The sequence below is a fragment of the Carcharhinus amblyrhynchos genome, chromosome 32, assembly GCF_965287045.1.
Source record: "Carcharhinus amblyrhynchos chromosome 32, sCarAmb.v2.hapA, whole genome shotgun sequence".
NCBI lineage: Eukaryota > Metazoa > Chordata > Chondrichthyes > Carcharhiniformes > Carcharhinidae > Carcharhinus > Carcharhinus amblyrhynchos.
In genome coordinates, this window is record NC_137355.1 from 11,937,421 (window position 1) to 11,963,482 (window position 26,062).

General features: G+C 41.2%; 1 protein-coding gene across 2 annotated transcripts in view; it reads right to left on the reverse strand.

The window, feature by feature from the left end:
• The window catches only part of LOC145360795 (neuroplastin-like), a 67,283-nt gene that overhangs the window by 20,430 nt on the left and 20,791 nt on the right, over positions 1-26,062 (reverse strand). Inside the window, exons 2-4 of one of the 2 annotated variants that reach the window (XM_080216242.1) lie at positions 19,166-19,513; positions 13,382-13,556; positions 12,301-12,395 (exon numbers count right to left, since the gene is read on the reverse strand). In XM_080216242.1, the coding sequence (XP_080072368.1) occupies positions 12,301-12,395; positions 13,382-13,556; positions 19,166-19,513 (618 nt within the window). The remainder of the gene's footprint in view (positions 1-12,300; positions 12,396-13,381; positions 13,557-19,165; positions 19,514-26,062) is intronic. The other variant, XM_080216243.1, reaches the window with a different exon arrangement.

Below are 26,062 nucleotides of genomic sequence, written 5' to 3' on the forward strand. Positions count from 1 at the left end.
CCACTCATCATAACCCTCAATTCCTTTACTGTTCAAAAATTTATTCTTGGTTTAAAAACATTCAACGAGGGAGTTGGAACTGGGCAGGAAATTCCACACATTCACAACTCTTTGGGTGAAGATGTTCCTCCTCAACTCAGTCCTAAATCTGCTCCCCCTCATTGTGAGGCTATGCCCCCTACTGCTATCCCAAACATGTGATAACAATAAATCAAATCAAAAATTTTATTAGTCCAAGAGTGTGTCTCATCCAGAATTAAAGACGTAACAATGTAAATAATTGAAGAGTATAGTATTGCACAGCTCAGTCTCAAATAACCTGGCTGCCAAGGACTTGTTAGCAGTGTAACTATACATAATTTGATCAGCACCAAAAACTTTCAAACCAATTTTAAGTCAGGTTTGGAAAAGGCAGGTGTCTCAGTCCCCATTTTCACCTTCTGATGCCAAAAATCAGCTCATGCTTTTGTTGCTTGAAGATTGGATTCCTCCAAAGTCTTAACAGCTTTCCTCTGCCCCAGCTCATCAAAATACAGCAATCCTCATCTTCCTTTGTATAAGCAAACTGTGAATGCATAACATCAAACTAGGCTACGTGGCCCGACTGCTTCATGTCAGTGTTGCAACACTGATTACAATGGGATCTTGATCAATTGGGCCAGTGGGCTGATGAATGACAGATGGAGTTTAATTTAGATAAATGAGAGGTGATGCATTTTGGTCGATCAAACCAGGGCAGGATTTACTCAGTTAATGGGAGGGCGTTGTGGAGAGTTATAGAACAAAAATCTAGGGGTACAGGTTCATAACTTCTTGAAAGTGGAGTCACAGGTGGACAAAATGGTGAAGGAGGCGTTCAGGATGCTTAGTTTCATTAGTCAATGTTCTGACCAAAGGATTTGGGACATCTTGTTGAACTTGTACAAGACATTGGTAGGGCCACACTTGGAATACTGTGCACAGTTCTGGTCACCCTATTATAGAAAGGATATTATTAAACTAGAAAGAGTGCAGAAAAGATTTACCAGGACTTGATGGTTTGAGTTATAAAGAGAGGCTAGATAGAGTGGGACTTTTTCCCTGGAGTGTAGGAGGGTTAGGGGTGATCTTATAAAAGTCTATAAAATAATGAGGGGCACAGATAAGGTAGATCATCAATGGCCGGAAGTCTACCACCTCTCCAGCCACAAAACCGGCATGGGCGAGTGTCCAACGGAAATGTCTCTTGACCTCGGGCAGAATTACCAGTCTCGCCAAAGCACGGCCGTAAAATCTTTTCCCAAAGGTAGGGGATAGTTTTCCTTTAAATACATAAATGTCATTAGTGTCAATTATTCCAAATGGTAGCACGTTCTGCACTTGTAGATGGAATGCCTTATTTGATTTACGAATGATTCTGATTTATGGCCCTTAGTTTTAGATGCCCCAGTATTTGCATCTTCCTTACATCTACCCTCTAAAATGACTTAAGGAACTCCTTGTCCAACATTGCCATTGCCAAGTCCTTTTCAAGCTCCTTGCTTCCCAGCACGCTCTACCAGCATTCTCCAACTTGATTTAAAATCCCTTTGTGCCTTTATCCTATCCTATGTCTGGGACATCACCAGCCTTGTAGCCCAGCAGGCAGCCTCCATTACTCCAAGTACTGACTTCTCATCACTGGTAGCCTTTTAATTAGCTACCAAATCCTATCCTTTGGAAAACTCTACACATCATTCCTGGCCACTTTCAAAGTCCTCTTCATTGGTAGAATGGATATGCCCCTCTGCATGCACAGAGGTTAGCACTGCCTCTTCTCAGTGCCAGGGACTGGGTTCAATTCCCAGCTATGCGAACTTTGCACATTCTCCCTGTGCGTTTCCTCCAATGTTCCAATTTCCTCCCACAGTCCAAAAGAATTGCTGGTTAGGTGCACTGGCCGTGCTAAATTCTCCCTCAGTGTACCTGAACAGGCTCCAGAGTGTGGCGACCAGGGGATTTTCACAGTAACTTCGTTGCAGTGTTAATGTAAGCCTACTAGGTGAAACTAATAAACAAACTTAAAACTTTGCTTCTTTTGTAATCTAGTACTAGAATATAACTGTACCATTGTAAACATAAAACCTTGGAGTGTCTTTCCGAATATTTCTTGGTCCACATACTCACCTTAACATTCCAGTTTGTTGCCTTTCAATGCACCATTCACTTTTGAAAATGGTGTAACAGATAAAGAACATTTCATGCTTCTAATCTGTTCCATTCTACAACTGAATATTATGAACCCCATTTCTCCCCTACACAATATCTTGTGTGAGAGTTCCAAAAAAGCAAGAGAGAGAGATATGGACTAAGCCCAATATAAGTGGGGAGCAGGGATGCGCGAGGAAAGATCTAAGAAATCATAACTTAAAGCTTATGTCCATCATAAATATATAAAAAGGAAGAGGCTGGCTAGGGTGAACGTTGGACCCTTAGAGGATGAGAGGGGGGACTTAGTGGTAGGGGATGGGGAAATGGCTGAGGCCTTGAATAACTTTTTTGTTTCGGTCTTCACAGAGGAGGACGTGAATAATTTGCCGGGTGTTAACGATGGAAAGATGGTAGGCCAGGAGGGTCTCAATGACATTATTGTCACTAGAGAGGTGGTGCTCGACAGACTGGAGGGACTGATTGTGGACAAGTCCCCAGGACCGGATGGAATGCATCGAGGGTTCTGAAAGAAATGGCGGAGGAGATAGTGGATGCCTTGGTGGTTATTTTCCAAACATCGCTGGATTCCGGGGAAGTGCCAGAAGACTGGAAAACGGCTAATGTTACGCCGTTGTTTAAGAAGGGTGGCAGGCAAAAGGCAGGGAATTATAGGCCAGTTAAGTTTAATGTCTGTCGTAGGTAAAATGTTAGAATCCGTCATCAAGGAGGAAATAGCGAGGCATCTTGAGGGGGATTGCTTGATAGAGCAGACGCAGCGCGGTTTCATTAAGGGGAAGTCGTGTCTGACAAATTTATTGGAGTTCTATGAGGATGTGTCTAGGGCGGTGGATAGAGGAGAGCCGGTGGATGTGGTCTTTCTTGATTTTCAGAAGGTGTTTGACAAGGTACCTCACAAGGTTATTGCAGAAGGTAGGGGTAGGGTGTTAGCGTGGATAGAGGATTGGCTGTCAAATAGGAGGCAGAGAGTGGAGGTCAATGGGTGCTATTCGGATTGGCGGTTGGTGACTAGTGAAGTGCCCCAGGGGTCGGTGCTGGGGCCTCAGCTATTTACCATTTATATAGATGATCTGGAGTAGGGAACCGAGCGTATGGTGTTGAAATTTGCTGATGACACCAAGATTGGTGGAACGGCAAATTGCGCGGAGGGTGTGGAGAGTCTGCAGAAGGATCTAGATAGGCTGGGCGAATGGGCCAGGAACTGGCAAGTGCGAGGTGGTCCACTTTGGTAGGAAGGACTATTACTTACGTGGCGAAAAACTGCAGCAGGCGACGGTGCAGAGGGACCTCGGGGTCCTTGTGCATGAGTCGCAAAAACCCAGCCTGCAGGTGCAGCAGGTGGTCAGGAAGGCTAATGGGACGCTGGCCTTCATAGCGAGGGGGATTGAATATAAAAGTAGGAGGTCTTGCTGTAGCTGTATAGGGCACTGGTGAGGCCGCAGCTGGAGTACTGTGTGCAGTTTTGGTCGCTGCACTTACGCAAGGATATTTTGGCCTTGGAGGGAGTGCAGAGGAGGTTTACTAGGCTGATGCCAGAGTTGAGGGGGTTGAGCTATGAGGAGAGGCTGAATAAACTAGGCTTGTACTCGTTAGAGTTTAGAAGAATGAGGGGAGATCTCATTGAGACATATAAGATGATGAATGGGATGGATAGGATAGAGGTGGAGAGACTCTTCCCGCTCAGAAAAGACAGTAGGACTAGGGGGCACAGCCTCAAGATAAAGAGGGGGGGGGGGGGGGTGTTTTAGAACGGAGTTGAGGAGGAACTTCTTCACTCAAAGGGTGGTGAATCTCTGGAATTCTCTGCCCGTTGAAGTGGTGGAGGCTGCCTCGCTAAATATTTTTAAGACGCGGGTTGATGGGTTTTTGATAAGCGAGGGGATTAAGGGTTATGGGGAGAGGGCGGGAAAGTGGAACTGAGCCACGACAGATCAGCTATGATCTTATTGAGTGGCGGGGCAGGCTCGCAGGGCTAGATGGCCTACTCCTGCTCCTATTTCTTATGTTCTTATGTTCTATCATGGTAACTATAAGGCCGGGATCAACTTGATCTATGAACTCTCACAACCTCCATGTTATTCATCTTAAGAAGGGACCAAAACTGCACCAAAACTACACCAAGGTTTTAGACAACGACAAACCTTTTCCCTTTTGCTATTGTCATATTGCTCTCAGTATTTCAACTAATGTTTTGTGTACCATTACCAAGGCTCCTCACTGCAATATTTCAATAAATGAAGAGGTTATTATTAGCACTAACATGCAGGGGGTTTCTAATTACTAAAAGTAAACACTACCCACCCAAGTTAACTCATGTGTCTTTGTGGACTTAATGTTCTTTTGGCAGTATACACACCAATGGAGCTCAGAGTGTGTGTTGGCAATGCAGAGGGGATGGGGTATCTCGGAGAAAAGGGGCAGGAGGGGAAGAGAAAGAAGATGCAGTTTCTTCCAGAGAAGTTAGGAAAAAAAATCACAAGGGAAAAATATCCATCTTAGCCTTTGCTGGGTTAACAAATCCCAGGATTCTATCTTTCCTCAGAGCCCTACATCTGTTATCAATTATCCTTAATGGTAATGATCACGATTTCAATTCACTTCACTTGATAAAACAGCCCATTTTCCAACATCCATTGAAGAAATTAATTTCTCCTAACTTCTTGGGAATGATTTCAAACCGATGACTCCTCTGTCACTGACTCACTAGCATACAGCAATGCTCAAAATGGTGGAGACAAGCACACTTCTGGGTCAAGACTAAAATAAAACAACTTTTTATTCTTGCAATGTGTGTAACTTAATGCCTGTTCACACAAGAGTTAATTCCATTGTGTGGGATGGGAGTCCCATGTAAGCAGATGGCACAGTTGGCAGGTTCCCTTTCCTGAAGGACACCCAGTCAACCTGTGGGTGTTATGACAAGCCATTTGATGATTATATCTCCCTTTGGCACAAGCCAGCATTTAGCAAATTCAATTTCATAACCAGCTGTGATTAGGATTTGAATACACAATCATTGGATTATTGGTACTATAAGGATTAATTAGGCTGCAGTACCCCAAGCAGTTAGTAGGTGGTTGCGCTGAGTCAATTTCTGAGGCTACTACACCCACAGAGGAAGAGGATACAATTAAAAAACAATTACTAACATTTTACTTAGGCCTACAAATTAAAGATTTTTTTTTAAATGGTATAATTTCTAGATATGCAATTACGAACCGCAAAATTAACCTTAGTAGAGAAATGACGATTAAAATAGAGGTGCTACACTTAAACCATAAAACATTCTTGACTGTTTAAATTTTAAAGTTTATTTATTAGTGAGACAAGGAGGCTTACATTACCACTGAATTTATTGTGAAAATCCCCTAGTTGCCACACTCCAGCACCTGTTCGGGTACACTAAGGGAGAATTTAGCATGGCCAATGCACCTAACCAGCATGTCTTTCAGACTGTGGGAGGAAACCGGAGCACCCACAAGAAGCCTACATTGACACAGGGAGAACGTGCAGACTCCGCATAGACAGTGATCCAAGCCAGGAATCGAACCCAGGTCCCTGGCACTGTGAGGCAGCAGTGCTAACCATCGTGTTGTGCTAAATTCAGAATCCATCCATTTGATGAAAGACCAGTTATTTGACCAAAACATAGAAGTTAAGAAGCTACAATTGAGACTTTGAACATAAAAATAAACTGAATATGTCCTGTTTGCGTATACATTGGCTCCACTTCCATATAGCACCTGAGAGGAGGAAGCAGAGCAAATGTGTTTCCTATTCTCTGGTACAGGGGTGATCTTTATAGAATCAAAGGGCCGATGCACCCTCTGAGGACCTTTAGTGCAGGATTTAAATGATTTGAATGCAGCAGCAATATTTTTGTTCTGCAGGAAAAAAAATCAACATCTTTCACAGTTTGACATGGGAGCGAATTACTTAAAGCAACATCGGAGGATTAAAAGGGCACGAGACATGAAAGCATTCCTCATCCTGCATAGCAGCAAACCGGATTCAACAGCTTAGCTATCAACATCATCACGCAATCGCCATCTGTCACAGAGGGCTTCCAGTTACAAGCCGTAAGGGAAAAACTCGAAGGGCAGATGAAGGAAGAACAGGACGGGTTTATTTCAGATCTATACTGCTACAATTTTTAAACCACCCGTTGTCATCCAGAGACTGGCACTATTATTGAAGAATAAGAATCAGAAATGCTTATCAATTTTAAGATGAACATTCTAATAATCTTTTCCCTTTGAGTCAGAATTGTTTGTACATGACAAATTTACACATTGTGCAGAAACAGGCCATTCAGCCCAAAAGATTTCCAAGATGGCTTCACAGCGTGGTGACTTCTCGCAAGTTGTGCTCAGCTTACCCTCTAATTCTACTTTTTACTCCCGTTCTTTGTTTTTAAAATTCTAACTCTTTTAAACTCTGTAACAATGCTTTAATTCAATCTCTTACACGTTCAGCGATCCTTAGAACAGAAGTCTGAGGTCATGTACCAACTGACTCAAGAACAGCTGCTGCCATGAGACTTTTGAATGGAGCTACCTTTAAGTTGATTGTTCTCTACACCTTAGCTAGGATCACAAAATTATATTCTGCATCCTCTCCTTTCCTTCCCTATGTACAGTATGATTTGTCTATCTAATACGCAAGAAACAATATTTTTAATTTATACTAATACATGTGGCAATCATAAACTAATTCAAAATCTAGTCTGTCAGTCCTATGCTCCACACGCACCTCCTCCTACCTCACTTCATCTAGTCCAATCGACACGGGTGGCATTGTTGCAGAGGTTAACACTGCTGCCTTACAGCTCCACAGATCTGAGTTTGATTCCTGGCTTGGGTCACTGTCGGTATGGAGTCTGCATGTCCTTCCTGCATCTGCGTGGGTTTCCTCTGATTGCTTTGGTTTCCTTCCACATTCCAAAAGGTATGCAGGTTAGGTGCACTGGTCATGCTAAATTACCCTTTAGGTGTCCCAGAATGCGTAGGTCAGAAGGATTGGCAGTGTAAAATATGTGGGGTTATGAGGATAGATGGGATTGTTGTTGTACAGACTCCATGGGCCAAATGGCCTCCTTCTGTACTGTGGGGTTCTATGGACAACCTTCTGTCCTTCCTCTCTAAATGATCCTATCTTGCTTCCTTTGGTAACAAGAAAAAGCAACCCAACTCACTTTGAACTAAAATCAAGACTCAGCATACAATGAAGTATTTAAACAAACACTGATGTGATCAAGAACTTGCTTCATGTTATTTATCTAGTAGAGATACCCAAATTAATAAATGAAAATAGCTGAAGCAAAATCCACAGCAAAACTCCATATGAATGGTCACTTTCAAACAAAATCACTGACCAGGCAATAGCAAAGGAAATAGCCCCTCAACCTGCACCACTCAATGAAAATCTTCAAAATATTTTTGAAACAGGAATTGCTTCACGCTCACTTTCAATTTTGCAAAGCAAGCTTAAACTTCTCCTCCAAACAAATGAAGGTGTTTTTCACGTGGGATGAGTTATAACTTTATTCATGCATCAAATTTCCACTGGGTCCCATATTGAAGGAAAATCTAAAATGCACTATTCTCATAATCCCACCCATTTACTGTGGCTAATCCAACCAACCTACACATCATTGGTAATTATTATTTGGATTTTTTCTTTTATCTTCATGTAGACAAACATTTAATGATGGACTTAGGCCTTGTGTGCATGACTTTAGGTTGATATTAAAATCTTTCACGGGATACAAGTGTTGCTGGCTAGGCCAACGTTTAATCCCCATCCCCAATTGATGTGAGGCAGTGAGAACCACTTTTCTCCAGATGGTGTTGGGGAAGGAGCTCCAGACTATCGAACCCAGCGGCAGTGAAGCCCCATACCATTTTGATTGCTCCAAATCAAAATGGTATGGGGCTTGGAGGGGAACTTGCAGGTGGTGATGTGCCCGTGCATTTGCTTCCCTTGTCCTTCTTGGTGGATAGAGGTCGTAGGTATGGAGGGTACTGTCAGAGCCTTAGTGAGTTGCTGCACTGCATCTTGCAGCTGGTACACACTGCTGACGCTGTGCATCTGTGGTGGAGGGAGTGAATGTTGCAATTTAGTGGATGGGGTAGCATCAAATAGACTGCTTTGCCCTGGTCGGTGTTGAGTTTTGAGTACAGCTGGGAGCTGAACTTTTTCAGGCAAGAGGAGAGTATTTTATTACAGTCCTGATCAACGCCTTGTAGTGGTGAGCAGGCTTGGTGAGTCAGGAGGTGGAATACTCACTGTAGGATTCCTAGCCTCTGATCTGCTCTTGTAGTCTCAGTATTTATATGGCTAATCCAATTCAATTTCCGATCAATGGTAACCTCCTAGAGTGCTGATAGTGGGGCGATTCAGAGGTGGTAATGCTCCTGAATGTAGTTAAATTCTGATTGGACGTAGTCATTTCCTGGCACTTAACTGGCAAGTTACATTTGCACTTTACAAATCTGAATGTTGTCCAAGTCTTGTTGCCTATGGACACAGACTGCTTTAGTATCTGAAGTGTCACAAATAATAGTGAACATTCTGCTATCAGCAACAAACATCCCCACCTCTGACCTTACAATGAAGGAAGATCATTGACGAAGCAGCTGAAGATGGACGAAGCAGCTGAAGATGGTTAGACCTAGGGCACTATCCAGAGGAACTCCTGCTGTGGCACCCTGCAGCAGAGATGACTGATCTCCAACAATTACAACCATCCTCCTTTGTGCAAGGTATGAGCTTAGTCAGTGGAGAACTTTTCACTCACCCCACCATCTGAGTTCTGCTTATTGTCCATGCTTGGGTTCTGAGGTCAGGAGCTGAGTGGTCTTGGCAGAACCCAAACTAATAGCACTGTCAATGACATGTTATTAAAAATGGCCCTGCAGTGTGGCAAGGAGTTTGGAACCAAATATGGCAGCAGCGACAATCACTTTCAGATAGGTGAATTACTTTGGTCAGTTCGGGGACACCTTCCACCTCTTTCACGATCAAGAGTAGACCGGTAGGCAGTAATTGGCTGGGTTGGATTTCTCCTGCTTTCTGCGGACTGGACGTATCTGGGTAAATTTCCACATGGCCAAGGAGATTCTAGTGGTGTAGCTGTAGTGATAAAGTTTGGCTAGAGGCACAGCAAGTTCTGGAGCACAAGTCTGCGGTACAATTGTTGGAATGTGGACAGATATCCAGTACTCCCAGTTGTTTCTTGATACCACGTGAAATAAATAGAATTGAACACTGGCATCTGTGATGCTGGGGGCCTCAAGGAGGTTGAGATGCCTCATCTACCCAACAGTTCTGGCTGAAGATGGTTGCAATTACTTCAGCTTTATCTTTTGTGGTGGGCCCTACTACCATTGAGGAAGGGGATATTTGTGAAGCCTCCTCCTCTAATTGTCCACCACCATTCACGTAGCAGAATTTCAGAGCTTAGGTCTGGCCTGCTGGTTGTGGAAACATTTAGTTCTATTTATCACATGCTGCTTACACTGTTTGGCATGTATGCAGCCCTGTGAATACTTCACTGTGTCAACATCTCATTTTTAGGTATGCCTGGTGTTGTTCCTAGCATGCATTCCAACACTTCATGCAATCATGATTATCCCCTGGCATGGTAATGGTAGAGAGGAGGATGTGTCAGTCCGTGAGGTTACAGATTGTGCTTGAATACAATTCTGCTGCTGCTGTTGGCCCACAATACCTCATGGCTGCCCAGTTTTTGAGTTGCTAGATCTGTTTGAAATCTAACAGGACAGAATGGAATTATCCTCAACATGAAGATGGGTGTTAAAGTTTTTTAAAAGATTATTTGTGTCACAAGTATGCGTACATTAACACTGCAATGAAATTACTGAAAATCCCCCAGTCACCACACACTGGCGCCTCTTCGGCTACACTGAGGGAGAATTTAGCGTGGCCAATGCACCTAACCTGCATGTCTTTCAGACTGTGGAAGGGAACCCATGCAGACATGGAGAGAACATGCAACTCCGCACAGTGACCCAAGCCGGAAATTGATCCCAGGTCCCTGGTGCTATGAGGCAGCAGTGCTAACCACTGTGCCACCCCTTTAGGATTGTGCAGTGGTCATGCCTATCAATACTGTCTTGGAAAAACCTACTTCATCTTCTGTCTAATCTAGTTGTAGTAAAAAGTCTGACAACGCCAGGTTTTAGTCCAACCGATTTATTTGATAGTAAGCTCACAAGCTTTCGGGTTAGTCCCTTCGTCAGGTCACCTGATGAAGGGACTAACCCAAAAGCTTGTGAGCTTACTATCAAATAAATCGGTTGGACTAAAACCTGGTGTTGTCAGACTTTTTACTGTGTTTACCCCAGTCCAAGGCTGGCATATCCACATCAATCTAGTTGTCACAGATGCATTTGTCCATTTTGTTGGCTGCCTCCGCACTTGCCATCGACCCACCACAGCAGATATGTTCTTAGGACTTTGACAAATGTGCCACCTTCAGAACTTCTTCCAAATGATGTTCAATATGAAGTACACGTTCATCACTGAGGAAGGGGGATTGGGGAGGGTGCAATGATTTGTAATTAGCAGGAGATTTCCTTGCCCATGTTCGAGGTGATATTATGAGGCTTCAGAGACTTCACGGGATTTAGAGTAAATGTTGAGCACTCCCAAGGTAACTGCCTCCCCATTGCACACCACTTCTGTTGTGCGGTCTGAGGCTGGGGTGGAAGGGGTGGGTGTGTATGTGCATAGCGATCAGTTCCATTCAGGTCCACACGATTTTGTAAAAACCACTACGGCTGTCACCAACCTTCACAGATGCAGCATAGAAAGCATTCTTTCTAGTTGTACCACAGCTTGGTATAGCTCCTGCTCTGTCCAAGACCGCAAGAAACTACAACGGAACTTCTTCACTCAAAGGGTGGTGAATCTCTGGAATTCTCTGCCCGTTGAAGTGGTGGAGGCTGCCTCGCTAAATATTTTTAAGACGCGGGTTGATGGGTTTTTGATAAGAGAGGGGATTAAGGGTTATGGGGAGAGGGCGGGAAAGTGGAACGGAGCCACGACAGATCAGCCATGATCTTATTGAATGGTGGGGCAGGCTCGAAGGGCTAGATGGCCTACTCCTGCTCCTATTTCTTATGTTCTTCTGAACGAAACCCAGGCTGTCACGCAAACCAGCCTCCCATCCATTGACTCAGTCTACAGTTCCCATTGCCTCAGAAAAGCAGCCAGCATAATCAAGGATCTCATGCACCCCGGACATTCTCTCTTCCACCTTCCTCCGTTGGGAAAAAGATATAAAGTCTGAGGTCGCATATCAATTGACTCAAGGACAGCTTCTTCCCTGCTGTCAGACTTTTGACTGAACCTACCTCATATTAAGCTGATCTATTTCTACACCCTAGCTATGACTGTAACACTACATTCTGCACCCTCTCCTTTTCTTCTCTATGTATGGTGTGCTTTGCTTGTATAGCACGCAAGAAACAATACTTTTCAAATGAAAAGGTTTTTTTCAAGAAAAAAACCTCCTTTTCATTTGAAAAGTATTTTAAGTGCACTTTGCACAAACTTCAATCCCCAATTGCCAGCAGCCTGTGGAGCCCTGGTGATGTCATGGGGTGAACACATCACCGTCCACTTAAAGGGGCCACGCTACACACGTGAATTCCCCCAAGTACACAATAAATTCTTGCCACCTCTGGTAGGTGGTGAAGATCCCCTAGACGCCACGCTGTGGCACCGGTTCTGGTACACTGAGGATGAATTTACCCAGCCAATGCACCTAACCAGTACATCTTTTAGACTGTGGGAGGAAACTGGAGCACCTGGAGGAAACCCATTCAGACGCGGGGAGAACGTGCAGGCTCTGCAGACAGTGACCCAAGCCAGGTATCAAATCCTAGTCCCTGGCGCTGTGAGACAGCAGTGTTAACCGCTGCGCCACCGTGCTAGGAAGAAGCATGGCAATGAAAGTATTTAAAAACAAGGGTGACAAAATAAACAAATTGAGTTGCTGGTGGACCAGAAACCAGTGAGAGTAATTCAGCACAGGAGCAATGGGTGAACATTTAAAGTTCCCTGCAAGGAAACAATAGTGCTTACCTTTGATTTCTATGGAGGCATTGACTATCGGGGAACTTTCAAACATGAAGACACAATGATACACTCCAGAATTTTCAGTTTTTGGTTTGTTAATCCTGGATTTCAAAGAGAGAAAAAGATAAAGTTGATCTAATTCTGGAGGGAAATGGACAGAGATTGTTCAAGTCTTACTACTGCGGTACGCAGGAAGTTGCAATATTTCTACAAGAGGATATATATAATGCCTGTCAATAAATGCTCATCGTGGATACTAGAATGCTACTTCATTAAAAACACACAATTAAGAAATGTGCAAAAGTTGAAGCCACATCAGATTATGGGGGTTTTTTTTCAAAAATATTGTTCATTTTCCAGGCCACATTGCCTGTTTATACACCACCCTGAGATAGATGTGCTGCATATCAAGTAAACGAGAGTTTTCATTTTTAGGGGCACAGGGTGGAACATTCTGACAGGCAAATGTAAAATGTTTTGTCACCTTCAGGTATTATTCTTCGTGCAACATTTTAATGTAAATGTGTCTTTACTAAATTGAATAATTATAGGGTATTGTCCTACAAAGCTAGAATTAAACTTTTTCACTATAGGAGTACAGTTTTATTTTCTTTGCAGTGTCAATAACAAATAGCAGCAGATTTCCAACTCTTGATTGTGGTAGGTGCGAAGGAACACCATCACCCACAAGTTCCCCTCCAAGCCACACAACATTCTGACTTGGAATCAACTCGGTGTTACTTCACTATTGCTGGGTTCAAAATTCTGGAACTCCCCCTGAACAGCACTGTATATATAACCTGTGCTGGTTCATGGCAGCACTTCATGATTACCTTCTCAAAGTGAAATTAGGGATGGGCAACAAATGCTGACTCTGCCAGAGGTGCCCATGATGCAGGAATAAAAAAATGTTTGTATTCAAGGCCTGCAATACAAATCTGCAATATTTCAGTTAATTCACCCATAATTCTCCACAACTTTGCTGTGATATCCAGAGGCATTTGACAAAGTGTGGTTATTTATTGCCTTCCTCATTTCCAAAGTTCCACCCTGATTGGTTACACAATTCCAAAGTCTTAGTTCTCACTTGTACTCTGTGCTGCTGGCAGCAACAGAACTCCTGGTCCCACTAATCTCTTCGCCATCTTTCATCCAATAACTGCCATTGCTGGGAGTTGGTGCCGAGGTCAGGTTACAAAATAGGGAGATGGGTGGATTTGATTGTTTTATAACAATGTCTTCAGATGAAGTGATCCTTGGCTCTGTAATACAGAGCAGAATAAAAGTTGTTAGTGACCATAAAATTGGTGCTGGACACACAACAAATGCAAGGCAATTCCAGCCACTTGAAAACACAACATTTATCAAACAGACTGCTGTACTGTTATATTAATTTCTTGTCAATCAACAGCTGAGAAATATCCATTACTAAGTGTTAGCAAGACTTTTTTTTTGCTACTAGTGTCCCCTCACTATAGTGTTTTGCTGACTAGGAGTTCAGAAATAGTTTAGATGTTCAGAGCTGTTGAACATTAAGGAAGCTGACTCTTCAGTTATTTACTATCGACAAATCTAGGAAAAATTCTGTAAAAACTGTGACCAGAATGGTTTCAGTCATGAAAACCAGCGTCATCACATCACACCATAATGGCTTCACTGATAGCCAAGTCTCCACTTACTAATATTGAAACACGATTATAAAACAACATCCAGATGGGAACAGATTATTGATGGATCTGAATAGCACTCAGGGCAGCAAATATAAATTAATCCCCCACGAACAGCGAACGATAATTGCATAAAGTAAAATTCAATTCAGGAGATTTTCTGGCTCTGTGGTTAATATAAATAATGAAAAAGATATATTTTACAAAATATTTTTAATTCACTCCTAGTTGTTTGCAAAAATCACTTGGTTTGCAAAAGAGCTAAGTGAAATATTAATATAATTTGTCCAGCATTGGTTGGGGATTTGAAGTAGATTTTATCAAGTAATGATAGAGGAACTACTTTATAAAACAAAGTTGACTGAAGATATTAACTACAATTAATAAAAAAGTGAAGTAATAAAAATCAAGATGTGAACAACTTTAATGAAAAGGATATTAGATAGGAAGTAGACTTGCAGCAGTCAGAACTCACCACAAATTTGTACTCAACAAGCATTCTAATTCATCAAAATCTTGACAACTAAGCATAAGCTTCCTGTTATCAGTCCACAAACATTTTTCTCAGCCATATCTGCAGTGGAATGAGGACGGTTTTGTAACCAGATTCAAAAAGATTCAATAAGTTAAAAAAACGTTTTCAAAAGATTGGCCATTCAGGATTGTCCATGGATGATCTGGGGTCTGCAATAGGGCTTGGTTGCTAATGGTAATACAAGTTTATCTGTTAAACTGTACCTCCCTTTTAATATCAGTGCTCAGGTACTCTTTCTGAATCCAACTAGCTGTAAATTTAAAAAAAAAAATCAATATATTTCCACAGTTACAGGTTAGTCAATTTGAAGATCTAGGCCAATCTAGACTATGTGATGGACATGAGCTAAGCCCCAGATCTTTGTACATTTGCTAGGTGAACCTCCCATTGCAAATAAAATGTTCAAAGGCAAGATCCATTTCCCATATAATGTTTTATGGATTATTCTTCTCAGGTGGGGCTTTATCTCTAGTGCTACAAAAGAAAGTTCTTCATCATGGATGAAATTGGAAATTCTGCTTGGGATAAGTAGCGTAGACAAGGAGTTTATGATCTTATATTCACTCCATCAAGATGACCAGCTAGTTCCACTTCCAGAATCTGCCCCTACCCCACCTCAGCACACCTACTGCCCCGATTTTATCCATGCTTTGGCAATTTCCAGATTGATATAATCAATACAAATCTCAGTTCTCTTCATCAATTCTTCTTTCTAAAGCCAATTTATGTTTTGGCTTCTGACATAAATTATGGAATTCAATTGTGAGAGATAGCCAACCTATCACAAACAAATGAAATTATGATTGCTGAATCATCTTGAGTTTGTCAACACAAGTTCGCTTCTCACGTTAGCTGTATGTATGCTAATTTTACTTGATTTCCCAATATAGTTTCATTTTCAGAAGTAGCAATTAAGAGACATGGTTCATCATTGATTCTGACTGACAAAAGGCAGAACCACACTGATTTATAATTACAGTAGCTGAGGCTATTCAGTATATCCCCACCTCTGTTCGCACTACATTTGATCCCATTACTCTAATCCAATTCCTCTCTCCCCACCTCCAACTCTCTCCTCATACCCATCTAAATTTATACGGTCTTGAAATAGATTGTTAAATATCAATAGCTTCCTGCAGTAATGCATTTTATATTCTAATCAGCTTCTGCCTGAAAAAAGGTTCGTATAACTAATCTGCAGAAAGTTCTTCCTGTCTTCTTGTGACATTTCTATGAATATTAAAAAAACTGGTATAGAAAAAATGCTTTTTTAATTGGCAAATTAAATATTGAATGTGCCATATCCAGATAGCACAAAGTAAAGAAACAGGCAAAATCAAAGCCTGCAACAGTCCAAAGCTGCACTGAAAGTTACCACTCAAAGTTAAGCTATTTATTTTGTTATTTCCTTCCCGTAAATCTATTTGAAAAAATTAACCACACTCAAACATTTGCAAAGTCAAAAGGTGTTAAATATAATTCATGGCAGCTTTACCGGCCAGTTCATTACTACATTTGATAATTATTACTGGACTGCACAGCAGGCATCATAACGGACTGCAAAATAGAGGAAATCACATATCCCGATTCTTATCATTCATCTTTTAGACAAACAGTAACTCTTAGATCTCACCAGGTGAGCTTTGAACACATGGAAGTTAAACTTCCTCATTTTATTTTTTTGAAGCTACAATAGAGACGATCAAAAGAAGTGAATTTAACCCTGCAAAAAGAATGTTCAAAATATTTTCCCTTCCTCTCATCAAGGCTCCCAATTCAATCAAAATAAGAGGAACGTAGAGCACAAGATCAGATTCCTACTCACGCCCATATCATGTCTCTTAAGCAGTGTCTCCATAATTCTGAAGCCAATGCTTTTCCCACTATTCACCTACCAAGAAAATGGTTGTATGTTATTGTTTTTCCACACAGGGTGCATCAGTAATGTGTAAATGTGTGCAGTGGATTTCCTTAGAGAAAGTTCACATATCATATTTAACACAATTTATTAAGGGAAAAGCTATAATTCCTGGCAACTCAGCCTCAATTGCCATTTTCCAGATTTCTGAATCTCAACTGACTAAGAAAAGGGGATTCTGTATTGGTCTCAAGATCTACATTCAATGATTAAAAACATATTATGGGCAATGCAAGAGGAGTGATCCCATTAAGATTCAGAAAGCCTCTACAAAGGAGATACTAGCGCAGGGAACATATCTAAAGAACTGGTGACTTGGAAGACAGAAAAGCTGAATAATAGAGATGCATTTAGTCACTGTGCATTCTAATCTGTGGGATGGAAAAACAAGTAGTCAGGGTGGGGGTAGGAAAGAGAATTCTCCAGAACAGGATCACTACCTTCAATGCCTACTCACCATTCCGAAAGCCTGTGTGCTCCTCTATTTTTAATATCATTGACCAACTTACCAATACTACTGAAAAAGAAGGGTTAAAAGCAAGCTAGTGCAAAATGCAATCATTTTCAACAGTCTCACCTTCCTTTAAAAAACACGCACACAAACTGAGATCCCTGTTAGTAATATTGGTGGACAAAGATTTAGTGGATTTGTATCAGATTCCTCTGTCACCATTTTACAGGCAGGCAGGCATTAACCCTCAAGTTTTTAGTCCTGAACAGTACAAAGCCTAGCATGTAGCAGCATCATCTGCTAAAATAAGAGCATAATTATAGGCCGTTGCACAGTGCTTTAAAAAGCAAAGAGCTCTCAGGTTTGCAGCACTGAAGTTTCACATTGCAGCATAAACTTCATTGAAGTCTGCATCATTAACTGCATCAACCAGATTTCTCAAGTGGGTTTGCCCATTCTGCCTCCAGGAAGCACTCCTTTATGCCAGGAGGTGAATTTTTAAACTCAGGCTGTCGTTATAACTGCACTTGAAGCGTACATACGCCACATGAAAATTTTAGTGGTACTTTACACTTGACAGTATCAATCACTTGGATTTATCTTGAAATTTTGCATTCATGTTTATTCCAAAGTGCTGTATATTGACACAAATATAGCAGTCTGGTTGCAGCCTTAATTTTGTCTAATCATAGAATCCCTACACTGCAGAAGGAGGCCATTCAGCCCACCGAGTCAATAAATAAAATTCTGGAAAAAAAAGGGCTTCTTCAATGCAACACTTATCACTTGCATGGAATGATTTAGACTCTTGAATGCTGAACCCCAGCACAATAATGTGCACAGACAATGAAATATGAATAGCATTTAAGTTCCACAATGAGTGGTCCCTGCTTTATACTTGGTTAATACCAACATTATGATAGTATAATGACAAGCTCCTGTGGCCACTAGTTAAAAGGGATCATTTAACTAAATCAGTAGTTAGATTTGCTGGTTCTACTTCAGAAACCACTCCTCCCACCCAGTATCTGGGATGAATTCCCCTGCATATCTTAAAAAGTTTGAGTTCATGGTTCTTTCTAAAAAAAACATAAGCATTTGAAAGAAAGGGATATGCATACTAGAAAGTAGGCCAATAGTTCTAGATCCATGCAGTTTGAAACCTGTCTGCCACACCATCAAAAACACAATTTTACTTTTCTTCCTGAAAAAACTTTACTCGAGGGCAATCTCAAAGCAGTTGCTTAACTGGGGAGACAGAGAATACAGCAGATTGTTTGTAAGCTTTTAGCATATAAAATGATTATTAGCACATCAGCAAGAGATTTGATTTGCTACAATGCATGGAAAGCACTTTTCAGTAAGGTACAACACAACTTTTGAGTATAAATTTTGTATCTGAAAGCATGACATGTTGGTTAGGGCAGTCAGGCATTCAAAAATTATTTCAAAACTAGTCCAACCTCAAACATTTCTGACTAGTGTTGCGTGCCCTCTGTTCTCAAGTGGTAGGGGAAAAAAGAGCAGATAAAATTTAAACATTCCATTTAAGCCACTTTCATTGACAGTATCTGCTAGGGTATTGAACTAGATACACAGTGAAACATTAATATTCTATTATTTGGATAGTGAGTATTCTAGGTCTAAGCAGTGCAAGTCCTCTGTCATCATTTTTAGAGTTGTTTTTAGAACTGTGTCACTGGATTTTTTTTCTACCCTGCAGCCACAGAAGCCCATTAGTATTCTGAGCACCTCCCTTTGCAGTTCGCTATGCTGTCTGTCCCACATCCAGCATACAATACGCAAGAATAAACCTCTCACACATGCACCCACATAAGATATTTATCAGCACTAGTGGCTGGCCATGGCTGCTACAAAGAAAAACCAAATCTGATTAGGTTTGAATCTCAAACACAAAAAGACCAATAAAAGCAAAACTTCTCAAGCGACTGTTCATGGGCAAAGTGGGAGGGTGAGGGAGGGGGAATGATTACTTAGCAGGTAAGGAATTGACGGGTCAGACACATTACAATGGTTAATGTAGGCAGAGTAAAGTGACTTAAATACTGGGATTTTTCTAACAGGAGTTAAGTTGCACAAACTAGAGGTACCATGATGAGGTTAGGAAAGACAAAGTGCAATTTTTGAGGCATTTCTAGACTACTGAAGGGGATTACGGTTCTACAACATCATAAATGGAGAAGGGTGGCAGGGTAATCTAAATAAAAAGACAACAGGAAAGGAGCAAGGTCTTGCTGACCAGCAGGAACTACTATGGTACCACTATAAGTAGTACTCACTTGGTAGGATGACAACAGTGGCCTGGGCTCGAATCCAGGTAATGGCTGGATTTTGTCGCAGGTCGTTCCGCCTGGGGTCGTTGCTGGCCCTGCACTCGTAAGTCCCCGTATCTTCCAGGGCCAACCTAGTGACACGCAGCACACTCACTCCATTGCTGCCGTAAGCTGTGTTTATTGAAACCCGCCGCTTCCGAGCACCATCCCACAGTTGTATGAACGAATCGCCCCTGTTGACCTCAGCATACCACCACTGGATCTCTGGTGTGGGGTTCCCTACCACATCACAGTACAGCTCAAAGGTGTCGCCTGTCAGCTTAGTTTCTGACAAGGGTGACTTGACAAACCCAGCTGGAGGGAGGGCAGTAGAAATGTAGTGACAGAGCAGTCAAAGAAGCCCTAAACTCTGAGAATATTCTTAACTCTAGACAGGTTATAACAGAAATTGTTTATTTGTAAGTTAGCTTAGAATATAATAACAGAAAGTAACAGTACATATAATTTAACAAGAACAAGACACAATGTTAGGTACTGAAATGGAAAAAGGGTACATAAGAAATGTGGAGTATGGAATTATTAGTTATATAATCAAGGTTTCTTTGGTGAAAGAATAATTTGCAGAGATTCATTAGAAAAAAGGTGGCTATTTAGTGAATTAGATAGGTCAGAACATTACTACATAGAAATGAATAGGAATAGTCGAGTGTTTTAGAAATCTGTGATGTGCGCACAGGTTAAGAATATAAAGAAAACTAAATTGTTGTGCTCTTTATAACTGGCCACATGAAGATATTTTGGATCTGTAGTTAACTGATGGCATGGCTTGATGTGGCTCTTTACTGATCACTATACACAACCGATGGCTTCTGAGGATGTTGAAGTACCTTCATTGCACTGGAAATGCATCCCGAGCAGAAAAATTCAGCAACTTCCCCAGTAATGTTCTTTTTAACTCCACGAAATATACCCAACTCCATTATACCTCAACATCAAGAACACATACAAATAAACCACTTGATTCATTTTATTGCACAGGGAAAAGCTAACTAAAAGTACCCCCTCTCCTTATTAAGCAAAAAATTTAAAACAGGAGGCAATGGAAACTTCTCAAGGGACCAATTCACTATTCTGTACAATTGTTAACCTTACTGAACAAGTTCCTACACATACTGTAGCGCTTGCAACATTCACTCCACTGGAATGTGCAAAGCACAGCCACAACTAATTACACAGAAATAGAGAAACTAAAAAAAGCTTAAAACATTCAAAATTACAGATTGCAAAGAGCTTTACCAATACTTATGTACGGACACACTGCCTTTTCGCGAGTTTTGATTACATTTTTATGAAAGCACTAAATCCCCTAACGCAAACATTTAGAATGGCAATCCTAGATGTAAACAGTTGAGTAAAAAGTGCAGGCTCTGGCTAATAAATTGTGCACTGCAGAGAGTTTCTAAACTCTGCATGCTTTGTTATTTACTGTACATTAAAAACCACAATGCTCATTAATTGGCTGAGATTAATTAATATGCTATCAAAATAAGGCTTTTCTTACAAGGTTAAGATCAGGATTTGGCTTCGGGGTAGAACTCTGGCCTTCCGGATACATACATTACCAAAGTGCCGCATCCATGCGCAATAAGTTAGGTTCATGTTCATTTTTACAACATGCAGAAGATAGCATTTAAGAACTACAGCGAATAGCTGGTGTTTACACAGGATCTTAAAAATATAAAATGCTGTGGGCCTATAGTTCAAATGAAGTAAACATTAGATTGGAGCCCGCATCTGCAACACCTCAAAAATTTTAAAATTTTCCTTTGTGTACAACTCCCTTCATGGCCTAGTCTCCTAGCCTGCTCCCATCTTTAACGTCCCCTAGCCCCACAGCTTTGGAGATCTTTGCACTCCTCCAATTCTGGCCACATTTGCACCCCCAATTACCCCACCGGTGGCTGTGTCTTCAGTTGCTTTGATTCAAATTCTGGAATTCCTTTCATAAACTTGTCTCTCTCTCTACCTTTAGGAAGCTCCTTAAAACATACCTCTTTGATCAAGTTTTTGTACCTTATGTCCGTTGTCAAATTTTGTTTGGTAAATGTTGTGATATACTTTTGGATGTTTTGCCATGCTAAAAGAAATATATGAATACAAGTTGCTGTAAAGGTCCATATTACTCAAGCCACAGGATAGCTAGAGGGGCAAATGGAATAAGAAGGGCTAAGTGATGTTTGGAGGCTAGGAACTGAGGCATATTGGAGCAGAATAGAGTGGGCTATGCACAGGTATAAAGGCAAAGATACAAATAGACATTTTGCAATCCCAATGGCAAAATGTACATTTGAACATTGCTTATATATTCAAATGGGTCTGTCTGCCACAAGAGGTTGTACTAGATTCTGCAAATAAGCAGTGAACATAGGAACAAGAGTAAGCCATTCAGCCCTGGGCATGCCCTATTCGAACCTTGACTGATCTACAAAGTAAGTCCACATACCACCTTTGATCTGCATCCTCATGCTTTTGCTCAACAAAAACTGTCAAACCCAGATTTAAAATTAACTGACCTAATTTGCTGGAGAGAGTTCCAAGCTTCTATCATCCATTACTTGTACAAGTATTTCCCTAATTAACAACCAAAAAGCCTGGTTCTAACAACTGAATAATGTCCACTAGCCTTAAACCTCACCCCCCCCCAACCCCAACGAGCAAAAAAAAACAAGGTTGTTCATTCCTATTAGTTCACCTTGATATCCTGAAAAATGTGATCATATCACTCCTCAGCCACCTAAAGGGGAAATAAAAGTCTAGTGGCACTTAGCATGCTGGACTACAAACAATTCTAGTGAATTCAAGTAGAATTTACAGGTATTGAAACTTGGCAGTCTACTAACGTAAAAGCGTACTTTTAATTTCTGCTTAAATATGGTTTGATGGGCTGAATGACCTCTCTCTGCACTGTAGGGATTCTGTGAGTCTATGAAATAGATTTGAAGGCATTTCAATTAACTAGATTATTGGGAGGGAGATAACAAGCATCATTAATCTGCTTTTGCTTTTCATGTCCTATTTGCTATCTGCCATCCTTACTTGATCTGGCCTACATGTGACTTCAGAACCACAGCAAATGGTTGACTCAACTGCCCCCCTCACCCCCAGGCAATTTGGGATGGGCAATAAATGCTGGCCAGCCAGCAATGCCCATATCCAATGAATGAATAAAAACTATTCCAAGGCTCAGGTATAAGGAGCCCAATAATACTGTAGACTCAGTATTCGATTTGTTCCTGTTGATTTCTGTTTATAAGGAAAAGCCAAAAAAAGTTATAATACCAAAAAAGACTCCAAGGAATGTTTTAAAAATCCTAGTACAACAGGTGGATTTAATACTGGTTCCTGCAATTCTTTCAAATTCAAAGCAATGGGTCAAAGGGTCTCAGGTCGAAATCCTGTTCCTTGTTGGTATGGAGGTACAGTACAATATTGGTCCCCGTGAAGCATGAATCAGCAAACACATTCCTGGCCAATTATTGTGTAGCCTGATGGATATTCAAAGGGACCAGCAAAGCAGGATGGTTAAAACAATCTGTCTCAGGCTAGGGACCATTGAAGCAGCAAAGAACAGGATGTGCAGTTATGGAACAAGACAGGAGTTGATTGGTTGTGGCTGTTGTCATGCCTTGAACAGACAGTGACTGAACATAGGTCCCAGTGTGTTGTGTTCTTGAGAGAATCTGACAGAGACATGACCTTTCAGGATTAGTGACCAATTCATGCCTGTCCTATGAGCATGTGACTGGAAGCATGATCAGTGCCAGTAAGATCTGTATAAGAAGAAACAGAGAAACATTGGCAGCAGTAATCCAGGATCAACTACTGCAGAAGCAGCAGCAAGACCCCACGTCTGGGACTTGGAGACATCAGAACAAAGCCCATCAAGAGAGAATCTGATCAGCTTGCCTCGCCTCCGGCAGTATCCCCAAATTCAAGTCATGAGTTTGGATATTTGGGAAGTTTTGATACCCCTTAGATACTTAGTGGGTCAGAGATCAGTTACTTGTTAAAATGAAGTAAATCAGAGATTAAATACTTCGTGTATAACAAAGTTTGATGCCTAGTGCACTAAAGCTTTGTAGTAGAGTTTGATACTTTTGTGGTAACAATTTGTTGCACAAATGGTGGGAGGGAGGAGGAGGAGGAAGAAGGGGAAGAGAGAGCAAGCAGGAGAAGGAAAAAGGGTGCAGCATTTTGGTGCAATACAAGGGTTGCTCATCTGAGGGGTCTAAAGTCACGTTGCTGAGTAGGAGAGGATTTTGTTCTGCATCTGGATAGGTTTATATCTTAACTCTAGACAGTAAGGAACTGGATTCCTTGATGTAACAAAACGCAAATGACAAGTTTGAGTAAAAAAGTTGAACACACGGATTGGGCTTCCTTAGCTACATGGCATTCATCAGCTCAGTCACACAGCTACTTACAATGGAAGGAGCATGGATAGGAATATGTTCCACTTACATTTGAAGCTAAAAGGACAGAAAGAACACAAACAGGTTCCTTCAAAATAAGCAGTCCCTCCAAGATACCTACCTGCAATGTCCTGTTGCCTATCCAGAGGGTACAGCACCATCAATGGCTCTGTAAGCACTACATGATCCTGCTCTCAGATCAATTAAAGTAGAAATAAATACAGAAATTGTTGGCAAAACTCAGCCATTCTGGCATCCATGAAGAGAAACAGAGTTAATGTTCTGAATCAAACATGACTCTTCTCCCAAACAAATGGGAATTCTCCCTATGGCTGGGTGTGCTTTGGACATCTGACTTATTCTAATGCTGAACAGACCATGAAGCAATGGTTTATTAGCAGAAAATTAACTGTGAAAACAACTTTTATTTACTAGGTGGAAGTATGACAAAGCTGAGAATATCCTTTACACTGGTCTTCCTCACATTTTTCCTACCCTTGTAATCCTGCTTTAATGTCTACTTCTCGGCTAGTGTTTTAATAAGACAGAAAAATACTGACTATTCTACAATTTCAAGTACAAAATACTCAAGTTTCCTACTTAACCCATAACCACAACATCACAAAAGTTTGCCCAGTGCAGACAGCAGCCTTTAGATTTATAAAGTAAAACAGTGGTCTTGCCTCAATATATTTTTGTGTAAACTCCAATTATTAGTGCAGAAAAAAAGATATTCTCCATTTTAAAGAAAATCAAATAAACCAGGTCTACAAAACACACAACACCCTTCAGGCTGCTGAATGGTGTGCCAAACCATAGTTTGGTTTCAGACAATTTGAATGTACATCAAATGCACAATTGCATGCAATGTGATTAAAAATTATTTTTCCATATTTCAAACATAGCTTTACGATAGGAATTTAACATCTAACACTTCACCAGCACGAAGTGCAGTATCAGAATTCAAAAGTGAATTAAAAACCCACCACTCACCCATTATACTGTTTTCAAAAGCACACAATAGTGAAATAGGTTTGAGGCAATTTAAGGCTTTTTCTTTGGCTACCTAGCAATGTAAAAAAGTCTGACCCAGAAGCACCTGTGTAGCTACGCAGGTCAATAGGATGCCAAATTCAAATGCCTGGTCCATATTAAGTTGGCTAATCTTGCTTCCCTTAACCATTGCTGAAGCAGCAATAGGGTAAGAAACGATCTCAACTGATAGGAAAAAGCAAGGGGGATGAAATTGAGAAGGGGGAAAAGCATGTAGCAAGGGTCACCTACCCTGATTGCTGTCTGGTAACTCCTGCAGGTCTGAACATTAAGCAAAGTCTGGCATTTCCTCTTATTCTCCCAACACTCATCACGTAAATGCATGGTTGAAAAGCAGGATATTAACGCAAGATAAAAAGTTGTCAATAATCAAAACTCAGCATTTTCAGAAAGAAGGTAGTGGAGGGAGAAGTGGAACAGGCCAGAAGAACAGCTTGTTGGGGATTAACAAAGTACACCCATGCGATAGGCCTGATCCCCAAAGGATGGAATTAAAGCAGATTTCTGGTGCAGTGTACATAAATCACTGTGCTGCATTTGCCAATTCAATTCACTCTGATGTGATATCAAAGAAAACAGCTCAGTACACTGGATACTACAAAGGGTAAGGGTTCCAACAACATTGAGGCGGTGAAGAAGAATTGGGCTCCATGACTAGCCAAGCTCTTTTTGTACAGCTAACATTGGCATCTAGCCAACAATGTAGAAAATTGCTCAAGTATGCTCTGCCCACAAAAGGTATGAAAATACAACACTGACAATTACCAACCTATTAAGCTACATTCAAATTAATGCAAGGTGCAATCCACAATGCTATCAAGTGAAATTTTACCACCAATAATTTATTCACCTATGCTCAATCTGGATCAACTTCATTACAGTCTTGGTCCAAACATTGACATGAGAGCAGAGTCTCAGATTATGACAGTGACATCAAGAACTCCTGCAAAATTCAAGTCAATTAAATCATTTCATTGGCTGGAGTTGTACTTAAACAAGGAAGCTGTTGGTACTGGACGTTGCAGGGTAATCATTGCAACCCTATCACATCATTGCAGGAGTTCCTCTGGGTAGTGTCCTCAGATCAAACATCTTCAGTTGTTCATCAAGGCCTTCCCTTCATCCTGTCAGAAATGGGGATGAGTGCTGATAATTGCAGTGTTCAGTACTAATCCCAACTCCTCAGAATAATGAATAATTCATTCAGATCTTGCTGCCTGTGGGGACAACATTCAGGCTTGGACTGCTATGTGGCAAGTAACACTCATGCTATCCAAGTACCAAGCAATGACCATCTCTAACTAGGGGGAGTTTAATGACCTACTCATGAGATTGACAGTATTACCATCACTGAATTTTCCACTATTAATGTCCTGGG